At 41.3% G+C, this 12,002-nt stretch overlaps 1 protein-coding gene across 1 annotated transcript in view; it reads right to left on the bottom strand.

Moving 5' to 3' along the window:
- The window catches only part of ESR1 (estrogen receptor 1), a 427,711-nt gene extending 415,968 nt beyond the window's left edge, over positions 1-11,743 (bottom strand). Inside the window, exon 1 of the mRNA XM_006874352.1 lies at positions 11,196-11,743. Coding sequence (XP_006874414.1) covers positions 11,196-11,641 — 446 coding nt within the window. The 5' untranslated portion in view covers positions 11,642-11,743. The remainder of the gene's footprint in view (positions 1-11,195) is intronic.
- Between the last annotated feature and the right edge of the window lie 259 nt (positions 11,744-12,002).

Raw genomic sequence — 12,002 nt, 5'->3', positions numbered from 1 at the left:
CTAGAGCTAGGGGGCATGGAGGAAGGCAGAATCACCAGCGAGTACTATCCAATTTGTCTAGGTGGAGCTGATGAAATGAAATACAGATGGGTTACGTGCGATACTGTAGTGAATAATGGTTATCAAGACGGATTGTGAGTGTTGGAAATGTAAGGGTAGATGTTTTGTAGCAAGGAAGAGCGCAATTATTTCTCCAGTCTAGGAGCGGAGGTTTCTGGGACCACCAACAGATAAGAGCCGAAAACGGGACCCCACCCAGAGAACCGGGGATGCCTGAGATGGAGACAGAGATGATGACATGGAGAGATGAAGTGGCTGGGGACTTTGGATCCAGATAGGGAGAGGGACTGTGGGCCGAACACTGAGGGGGGAGGGGGGAGTGTAAAGCACGGGCTTCTAGGATATACCCTTGGGTCGGAAGACGATGCATGGAGGGGATTGGAACCATGGCAATGTAATGATATATGATGGGATGAATATGGAACTGAAGTTCTCTCATGTAAACTATCATATAATTCACAATAAAACATTTTTTTTTTTTAAATCTCTCTAGAAATGCAATGCCATCTGTGATAGGATGATACCTATGTGCCTATAAGGGAGCACTGTGGCTCTATAGGATAAGCATTGTACCACTAACCACAAGGTCAGCAGTTCAAGCCTACCAACCACTCTGCGGGAGAAAGATGAGGCTTTCCAGTCCCATAAAGATCTGCAGCCTCAGAAACCCTACACAGGGTCACTCTGAGTCAAAATTGATTCAAAGACACTTACAACACAACAAGGAAGACCAGTTAACACAATTAGTCATCAAATTTACACACAGCAACCACCAGAACCAATGATGAAGAAACTGAAGACTCCTACCAACTGGAGCTCTGGGAGCCTAGTGGTTACGAATCGGGCTGCTAACCTCAAGGTCAGAAGTTTGAAACTACCAGCTGTTCCATGGGAGAAAGATGAGGTTTTCTACTTCCGTAAAGATTTGCAGCCTCAGAAACCCTAGTCAGGGTTGCTATGAGTCAGAACTGACTCCACAGTACTTAACAACAACAACAACTTCTTCCTGGTGTGGTGCTGTGGGTTAATGCGTCAGACTGCAAAGTCATTTGAGCTACAAGGTTGGTGGTTCAAGCTCACCAGCTGCTCCTTGGAAACCCTATACAGGGTCGCTATGGGTTGGAATTGACTCGACTTAACAATAACAACAACCAACTTCTTTAGTCTGAAATTGATCAAGCAATGTTATTAAGATGCACCTATAATTACTAGTGATTGGAATGCAAAAGTGGAAAACAAAGAGGAGGGAGATGAAAATGACATGGAGATTGCATGACAGAAGTTTCTGAGGCAAACAACTTATTCATTTCAAATACCTTTTTTCCATAACTTAAACGACAACTATACACATGGACCTCGTCAAATGAAATACACAGGAATCATACTGACTACATCTGAGAGTAGAGATGATGGAGAAGATGGAGAAGCTCAAATATCATCAGCCAAAACAAGGGCAAGGGGCTGACTAGGGAATAAACCATCAATTGCTCATATGCAAGTTTAGGTTTAAAAACTGTTTCAACAAGGCCACTAGAGCCAAAATACAACCATGAATATATATTCCACCTGAATTTAGAAAGTGTCTCAAGAACAGATTTGATGCTTTTAATGATAGAAGACAAGAGGAACTGTGGAATGACATCAAGAACATCATACATGAAAACAGGAGGTAATTAAAAAGATGAGAAAGAAAGAAAAGACCAAAGTGGGTGTGAGAAGAGACTCTTAAACTTGCCCTTGAACCTTGAGTAGGTAAAACAAATGGAAGAAATGATAAAGTAAAAGAACTGAGTGCAAATTTCAAAGGACTGCAAGAAGAATAAACAAATCTGATTTGGAAAGAAGTGTATGTCAGAATGCTCCTAGAAAGCAAAAACACATATTTTGGACATGTTATTAGGAGAGACCAGTCTCTGAAGAGGAATCCTGGTGTGGTGCTGTGGGTTAATACGCAGGAATGCAAAGTCAGTTTGAATTTCAAGGTTGGCGGTTCAAGCTCACCAGCTGCTCCTCTGAAGTCCTATACAGGGTCTCTATGGGTCAGAACCAACTCAACAGCACTTAGAATAACAACCACAGTCCCTAAAGAAGGACATCATGCTTGCTAATGTAAAAGGTCAATGACAAAGAGGAAGCCCCTCAATGAGATGGATTCACACAGTCGCTGTATCAGTGGGTTCAAACATACCAATTGAGGATAGTGCAGAACAGCGTTTATTCTGTTATGCATAGGAGCCTACTTGCTGGCACCTAACAGCAACACCATTCCTCATTTATTAGCTGTGTGATCTTGGGCAAGTCACTTCCCCTCTCCAAATCTTAGATTTTCCACCCATAATATGAGAATGACAGCACCAGTCTCTGAAGGCTGGTATAACAATTACACAGGATCATCCATTTAAGGCTTCTAGTATGGTGCCTGGTGCACTTTGGTCAAAATATACCAGCTTTGGATATTGGTAAAGTTATTTCTCTTTTATAAAGAAAACAAAAAACAATTGCTATTGAATTACTTGTGACTCATGGTGACCACATATGTGCAAAGTAGAACTGCATTTTACAGGGCTTCAAGGCTGTGATCTTCCAAAGCAGATCACCAGGCCTTTCTTTCGAGGTATCTCTGGGTGGGTTCACACCTCCAACCGTTCAGTTAGCAGCTGAACACTCAACTGCTTGCACTAGGGAGTCCCAATGTGATGCTATAGGATAAGCTCAGGATCGCAGGTTTGATTTGAACCACAAGTTCGACGATTCAAACACACCAGTCACTCCTTAGAAACTCTAAACTGGATCATTATGAGTTGGAATGGACTCAACGGCACCTAACAACAACAAAGAACTCTAATAATTCTTAACAATTTCTCCTAATGCTGTTAATTCAACAGTTAGGTTATATAATTTATTATATAAGGAACTGGGCATGCCAAGATGAGAAAGACTTGAAAGTTTGCCTGCCTTCTGTATCTGACTAAATTCTCATCCTCAACACACTCAGTGAGAAGGGTCACTTGTTCCATCAAACTTTTGTTGATAGTGATATCAATGACTGTGCACTTAGTAGGCCTTCTCTGTTGTTGTTGGTATGTGCCATCGAGTCAGTTCCAACTCATAGGAAACCTGCATAGGGTTTCCAAGGAGCGGCTGGTGGGTTTGAACTGTCAACCTTGTGATTCACAGTCCAGTGCAGATCCTACAGCATCACACCAAGAGTCCAGACCTTCTCTCTCACAGTTCTTATTCCACTGCTTTTTAATTGTCCAAGTAGGGTCATCTCCTCACTAAATGAGGAGAAACAACAGATAATGTCCCTAACCTTGCTAATACAGAAACCAACACAGGACCAACATTCAATAAAGTGTACTGAATGCATGAATGCACAAGTTAATAAAATCTATCTATCTAATAGATGGAGATGGATTAACCAAGTGGCAGCATCAATGGACTCAACCGTGGCAATGATGGTGAGGTTGGCCCAGGATTGGGTAGTGTTTCGTTCTGCTGTGCATTAAGTTCACTATGAGTTGGTACAGACTTGATGGCACCTAACAACATCTAATATCTATAAGATTAATAAAATCTATTAAATGGATGCTAGTGGTGGTGTGTCATGGAGTCGGTTCTGACTCATAACGACCCTGTATAGGGTTTCTGAGGCTGTAAATTCTTCACGGACGCAGAAAACCTCATCTTTCTTCTGCGGAACAGCAGGTAATTTCAAACTAGCTGACTTTGAGGTTAGCAGCCCGACTCGTAACCACTACACTAAGGCAAATCCATTTACTACCAAAATGAAAAACATTCTTTGGTGATTTCTCTAATAAACAGAAACCCAACACATTGCTGTTGAGTCAATGCCGACTGAAAGTGACCCTACAAGACTAGGTAGAACTGCCCCCACACAATTTTCAAGGCTATAAATCTTTAAGGAAGCAGATTGCTCCCTAGAAGCAACTGATGGGTTTGAACTGCCGACCTGTCAAGAAGCAGCTGAGTACTTAACCACTGTGCCACCAGGACTCCCTGTATGAACTGTTGAGAGTCCACACATACAGTTCATCCCACCCAGTCTTCCATGAGTTGCATGAATTGAAATAAGGTAGCCGCATGTATGAATGAACCAACAACCAACCAACCAAAGAAACTGTCAAAACAATTCCAGAAAGTGAACTCTTTCTCCTGATATTTTAAACTTCTTTCCTTAAATACCCAAAATAGAGAATCACCTCTATGCCAATGGCTTTGGTTAGGTTTTTTTTTTGTTTTGTTTTGTTTTTTAAATCCTTACAGACAAGAAAGAAAGAAAAAAGGTTTTGAAACTTCAATGCAGTGAATGGCAGTCTGGGTTATTAAGGTATGTTCTTCTACTATTGGATTTCCCAGGTTAGGTAGGGACTCTGCTGAGCCATGTTCCAAATTTCATTAGAATGCCAAATGATCCTGGTCAGTAAAAAAAAAAAAAAAAAACAGAAAATAAAGTGGGAGAAAAGACCTGGGAATAGAGTGATGGAGTGACGGAAACAGAGGGGAATAAAAGTAATAATAATAAAATCTTGATGGGGAAAAACAAGCCAAAAGGATTTGGGGAGGAAAGAACATTAGAAAATAAAGCAAAGGAAATGAGAAAATATGAGAATGGACCATTTAAAAATAAATAACAGGTCAGAGGAGGAAAGAGGAAGTGTGCCAATACAAATCAACTATTAAAATATATATATACACACACACACACACACACACACATATATATATATATATATATATAATTATTTTTAAAGTCGTACTTCTTTAAGTGAGACAAATGAATCGAGAAGCCAAGGGAACTGCCCAAGATGTGGTACTTGGCACAGACAGATGTGGGCTGCTGGGGTCCTAAAATATGCCATGGTTTGGAGCATGCGAACGAGCCGGGGCCAGAGAATACATACGAAGGGTGGAACCAAGGAATCTAGGTCTGGGGAGAGGCACTTCTGTGGTTCCCAAGCTCGAGGGGCAAACTTGAACCTTAAACTGTAGGAGGCCCTGTGTCCTTCCCAAAGTGAAGCAGATTTGAGAGGCTTTCAAACTAAATGGAAAATAATTATTATTATTTATCAATCTGAACTCATTGAGATCGGCCTTTGGAAACCTCTTCTGCTGAACTTAACATGCTTAATTCCCTTTAACGTTAACATACACAGTTTCCTCAGGGAAATTCACCGAAGCCCCTGGAAGTTAAAAAAAAAAAAAAATGCAGAAAAAAGTGCTCTACTATCTTTTTAAAGATACTGTATTTGGTTAAAGTAGAAGGTGCTGTAGTACTAAGCTAGTATTACTATGTGTCAGCTCAGAGGGAGTGCAGAGGAGACAAAAAATATATCAAATTTGTTTCCTGATAATTTTTTGTTTCCTATGCAGCAATTTAATAGATTTCTGGCATTCAGATTACTGATATCATTATTGAATTTTTCAGGATATTGAATTATAGCTATATAAAAATTAGTCCACTCTATTAACAGGATTTGATTTCTCTTTAGGATAAATATATCCAGCCTACATAATAAAACAAAACTCTGTACCATGGCGTTGGTTCCAACTCATAATGACCCTGCAGGCAGAGTAGAACTGCCCCCCCCAAATTTCCAAGGCTTTAAATCTCTAGAGACTGTCACATCTTTCTCGTGACGAAGGGCGAATGGAGTCTAACCATGGAGTGGTTTAACCACTATGCCATTAGGCTCCTTCAACTACATAATGTCGTTGCTGTGTGCCATTGAGTAAGTTCCAACTTCTGTTGGTACTGCTGTCGTTAAATTCCATCGAGCCGGTTCCAGCCCTGTGTGGGGTTTCCAAGGAGCTGCTGGTATGTTTGAATTGCCAACCTTATGGTTTGCAACTCAACAGCACTTCACAACACAACAACAAGTGGGTTTCCAAGAGCAGCTGGTGAGTTTGAACTAGCTGCAGTTGCCAGTCCAGTGTTTACTCTACAGCACCACACCAGGCCTTAAGCTACAGAATTGTGGTTGCTGTTGTTAAGAGTCAGTTGCGACACATAAAGATCCTGTATAGAGTTTCCGAGGAGCAGATGGTGAGCTTGAACTGCCTACCTTGCAGTTCAAACCGACTGCAGTTCAGCACATTAACCCACAGCGCCATACCATGACTCACCAAAATCAACACTGTATCATCCTCACCAGCACCATGATTATTGGCATAGATTACCAACACCATATCTTCATGTCATTTATGAATGGCAGTCACACCTTCTTTATTTGATCAGGGTTCTTGAAAGTATCACTTTATCAGACTCCTAAAAATTTTGTCAGGACCAAAAAAGCTGTCTTTTCAACATTCCTATTTTTAAGAGGATCTAAACATTTATACATATTTTTTTCAATTGTTGATTCTTACAGTACTTCCCTTATAACTCTTAATAATAGTCTCCAAGGCACAGGAAGTAGAAATTATGGTTTCGTATCTTATGAGATCAGAGATGTCATAAACGTGCTCTCCTTTACCTCAGCTCGTTTCAACCTCAGATTTCAAAACAGCATGAGGCATGGATGCAGGACAGAGTAGCGGCAACCCAGACATACTTCGTTGTTGTTGTTTTTTTAAAATGACATTATCCATCAATTCACTGGTTGTGTTTAAAATATAAAATAGAACTACTCGAGGACTCTGGTGGACCGCCTCCTTTCTATGAAATTCACTGTACTTCGTTTTGGTTGGTTTTCATTCAGGCAGCTATGTTTTTGGATTTATACAGCATCTTTCTGTGGTATAGGTGTTGTGGTTCTAAACACTTTTAACCACTCCTTGTTTTCATTTTTCAGATCAGCACACCAAGACTTAAAATTAAACTCATGGCTAATCGCCCCAATCCCTTCCAGGTCTCCTTGAAAGAAGGGAACACATTTACACATTACTTTCCCCACTGGGTTCTCCTGAAAGCAATTCTGAGGTCAGAGGGAGGAGACAGATGATACATTATCTTTAGGCTGAGCATGGATTTTAGAAAGGAAAAAAAAAGGCATAAATAAAATTCATACATGTCTTTATGTAAAATCATTTTATATAATCAGGGTTTTAAAAACACAAAACTCTGGTTTTAAAAACTTAAGAGTTTAAACACTGATTATCTGAAAATGATTTTACATAAATTATCTAAAAGGATAAATGTTTATGATAACCAAGGCTACATATAGATAATGAAGACCCTGATAAAGATTTTATTTCAAATTGGTTTCCACAGGAAAGAAAAATGTTCCCTTTCTCATCGCTCTGTATTTTTGGATGACACGCTTGATCATTTAAATCTGTTCTGTATCAGTTTTGTTTTGTTTTTTAGCTTCCAAAAACACTAGACCAAATATCAATAAAGTAGATAAAATAATAATAATGTCTACTTTGTGTATAGCTTACATATCACTTTCACACATCCTATAATCTTACTTGGCAAAATGATAAATGTCCATTGTTTGTGGAAATTTGACATCTTTTATCATTTTTACCTGATATTTTCGTTCCTGTCATGGACAATTTCTTGCCCCTGTCTTTTATATCCTTAAAACCATATGAAATTCCTGAATTGGAATTTTTATAAGTTGTATCATAGCCTAAATACTACGAGAGAGATTCAAAACGTTCGTGGAGACATGGAATTTTAAAAAATAGTGGAATTTTTCCACTAACTTTCTGAAGCCTACTCGTCTACTTCCAAAAGTAGACAGCAAACAACTATAGCCAAGAACCAAAATGAAATGAATGTGAGAAAGAAGATTAGAGAACGTGGCAATAATTTTTCAGGGTCTTTCTACCCAAGAGTTACAAACCATGTGGAGTAGGTGAAATTGAAATGGGGATTGAAGATATGATTCCATTTTAATCCTCAAATATACTCATTCCTGGGGCAGGATATGATTTCTTAGACTTTTTATATACCATAGAAGCACTAGTGGGGTAGTTAGCACTTCAGTGAAGGAAAGAATGGGCAGAAAAGTGTTAAAATATCACCTCAATATAAGGAAAGAATGATTGGCAATCAAAAAATTAGCCACTCAAATCTATCCTGAATATCAGTCTCAGTTCAAAGTTGAGAACTAGTTTTAAATGATCACAAATTGGCAAGCCAGCCATTCAAAATATACATACAGTGACTATGGACATTACCAGAGCCCTGAATTTTATGTAAAAGGTTGCTATACCAAACATTTTAGAGAAGTGGGTGATATTTAATACTTAAGCACACTGACTAAAGACATGAACATAATCATGCCGCATTATAAATACCTAACATGAATTTTAAGTTTCTTCTTCAGTTTGATTCAAAAGTCTTAAATGGTCTGTACTCTTCAAAGGAATCCAACATAAAATGCCTCCCATTCACCTACATTATTAAAAGCTAATGGAATTTTAGGGAAGGCCCAACTTGCAAAATCACGGCTTCCCTAGAACCAATTTATTCCCTTCATTACAATTTGTTGAGACAAGTGATAATCTTTCTCATTTTTATCTATTACATAGTTACTATATTTTCTTCTATTTCTAATTACACAGGTATGACTGCATAGGCCAAGGGTATGAAGGTAGCCAGCCTCTATTGCTCAATAATGTGGACTTCACCTCAATTTTCTGAACATCCCAATGGGATATTCAGATGGATAATTCACACTACAGCTCCACTTTACAAATTAAGACATTATGGATCAAAATAGTAAAGTTTCAGGTCACTAACCTGAAAACACCAATCTGATTTACTGGGGGGGGGGAAGGAAAACAAAGACAATCATAAAAGTTTTTTGACTTGTGTAGATAAACCAGTAGCCGGAATTTTTCATTTTCTACTAAAATCTAACATGCTAGGTGAGTAGGTTTCAAACTTCTTTGCTCTCAACCCACAGTAAGAATTCTATTTCATATAAAGATTATAAGACAGGAGCATGTATAATTCTAACAAATTTTTCATGAAACAAAACTTACACTTTTACTAAGCAGCATGCACTCTGTAGTTTTCTGTTACATTGCTTTCTATTTTACTCCTTAAAAAATCTGTTCTAGGTTCAATCTACTGATTTGATGATGCGGTGAGTCATGACAAGCAGTTTGAAAATTACTGCTGATTTGGTCCTCCAAAATGTTAGAAAGCAACTTAGTAAAATTAAAGACTCCTAAGAGTCTAATCAATTCTTTTATTTTTACCTATTCCGACAGGAAAACTGAGAGGGAAAAGAATACCAAAAAACCTTTGTCTCTCAAATAGCCCCTTCTCTTCTTCTCTAGGTAATAAGAGGCAAAATTCAAACCAAAGAGAAACAATGTTATAAAAAGTAAACTGTAGAGTGAAAAATCATTCTAATACCGAAATTTCTACACAGAGGCCAAGTGGAATGATTTTATTTTTAACTTTATATGAAGTCTCTGATTTTTTTTTTTTAATTCTAAAAGTGTTTGGATATCATTTAATGGAAAAAGTTTAAGATGGGGTATATTCCAGTGCTATTATGTGCCCCTGGGCTGATGAACACCCTGAATAAAATGTGGTCCTCTTTTTATTTGACCATGCTCACTTTGTAATTATTAGCAAGGCAGTAAATAATCCACTAAGAAGCAGTCTCATTAGTGCCCATTGAAATTCAGTGGGATTAATTTGCAATAAAAGAACTGAAAATTAAAAGGAAAAGAAATTTTTTTCTGGAGTCCACCATAAGGTTATGAAATTCACATCCACCCAGGGCCTTCTCTCATATCAAGGAATTGTAAACGCTGTGTATGAATTAGACTTAATCGCTGTATATTGTTCTAGCATATTAAAAAAAAAAAAAAAGTGGGCAGAAGAAATCAGTTTTTTTTTCCTATATTAATCCTAAATTAATACAAGTGAAATGTATTTGAAGTATTTCAACTTTTAAAAGTTTTGTCCATTGTTCGTCTTTTAAAAAGCACCTGAGGTTGGACCTGGTTGGTTCTAGGAAGTACCTGTAAACCCTTGAGGGGTTGAGGCTGTATGTTCACTCTCTGGGGCCACCTTGCACCTTAGCCCTGCCTCCTGCTCCAGATACTTCTGAAAATAGAAAACTAAACAGAAAGTGGTCCTGGGCTTGCAGGGCAGAGGATCGGGCAAGGGTAAAGAGGCAAGGCCAGAAGCCAAAGTGCGCAGAAGGGAAGCGCTCAACTCAGCCCCAGTCACGTGGGAGCCCTGAAAATCCTAAATCCCTGTCCAGCTTCAGGCCCAGCCTGGAGCAGAGGGAGAAACTGTTAAAGGGCACAAGAAATGGAAGCTCAGGAAGATGGAATTATCTATATATATTTAAATGAAAACACAAAGCATTCTCTACTGAAGTTACCAAAGTGTCCTAGTCAGTCTTCAGCTGCCAAGTGACTCAAAGACCAAAGACGCAGCCGGGAGCATTGAGGTGTTTTCTGCCTGGTAGGCCAGATGTGCAACTCAACTGGCGGGGATCCTTTAAAAGGAGTTGTACTTCGATGTGGACTGATTTAAACTCACAAGACACCTAGACATTTCCGACTGTTGGAAGTCACATGCCAACATCTTCTCCAACAAGGACTCAGACAGATAACTCAGAATTCAGAAACTTACTGAAGCTCTTTCAAACCATCTCTGGTTCCTGAGTTGTCCGTTTTTCATCCCAACGCTCTCCAGCGTGAGATGGGGAGAGGGCATGCAAGTGACAAGAATCATCTTTCAAATTAAAAAAAAAAAAAAAAGCGTGCAGATTTCCAATCCAAGAGGAAAGATTTTTAAAAGAAAAATCTAAAATAATTATAACAACCCCAAACACCCTCCAATCCTAAATACCCAAGCGGGTTCACAGACTGAGGACTCAAAGCTCCTGGTGTTCATTGGCATCAGAGTGTACCCCCGCCCCCACCCCACCCCAAAATAAGGGTTGCATTGTTGCCTCTTCCAGCGTTGGTTTGGTGAGGAGGCCCGCGGGGTTTGAGGTCTGCCTGCTCTTACGCAGACCGAACCAGCTCTTTTTTTGAAGCTTCCCAGGGCGAAAACTCGACTTTGGGACGAGGGCTCCACTAGAGCCCCGCTCCCGGCGTGCCCTTGACTCCCGCGCAGGGCGCCCGGGGTCTCCAGGTGGCCCTCCCGTGACACCCCGCGCCCCCGGACCCCCGACGGCGGGTACCTGTAGTAGGGGGGCGGCCCGGGCTCGTGCACCGCGTAGGCGCCCTGCTCGTTCTCGAGGTAGTAGGGCACCTGCTGGCCGTGCGGGTGCAGGAAGGGCGAGAGCTGTGGCGGCTGGTGCAGCAGCATCAGCGGGTTCGGAGACACGCTGGCCAGCGGCGGGAAGCCACCCAGGCCACTGGCACCGAATGCCTCTGCCTCGGCCCCCGGGCCGAAAGCGAGGCCCGCCTGGCCGTAACCCGGAGCCGAGGCTGCGGCCGCGGCGTTGAAATCGTACGCGGCGCCCTCGGAGTAGTTGTACACGGTGGGCTTGCTGCTGTCCACGTACATTTCACCCAGGGGCCGCTCCAAGGGGATCTTGAGCTGCGGGCGATTCAAGGGCTCCAGCTCGTTCCCTTGAATCTGGTGCAGCAGAGACATGCCGGACGCTTTGGTGTGGAGGGTCATGGTCAGTGGCCGCGGGCGAGGCGCATATCTTGCTCTCCGCGCGCCAAAGGGCTCAGCAGCCGACGGGCCACCTGGAAAAAGAGCAGAGTGCGCGGTTAGAGGCGGCGCCGGGAGCGCTGGCCCAGCCAGAGGAACCCGGGGCCGACGGCGAGCAAGTGCAGCCCGGGTATGAGCGCGCTCAGCCAAGTCGCCGGCTCTCGAGTCTCCAACTTTAAGTACTGGTCTCCCGAGCTCATATGCATTACAAAGGTCCTGGAAGCTGGCCAGGGGCTGGTTGCCTTGCCCTGACGTTGGCTTAAACATCACTCCAGGCACCAATCTTTTGGGAGCGATCCCAGGGAGTGCTTCCCCAACTTTTCTT

Source organism: Chrysochloris asiatica, unplaced genomic scaffold, assembly GCF_000296735.1.
Source record: "Chrysochloris asiatica unplaced genomic scaffold, ChrAsi1.0 scaffold00271, whole genome shotgun sequence".
NCBI lineage: Eukaryota > Metazoa > Chordata > Mammalia > Afrosoricida > Chrysochloridae > Chrysochloris > Chrysochloris asiatica.
Note: the sequence above shows the minus strand (reverse complement) of the source record. Positions and strands in the feature narration are given on the sequence as shown.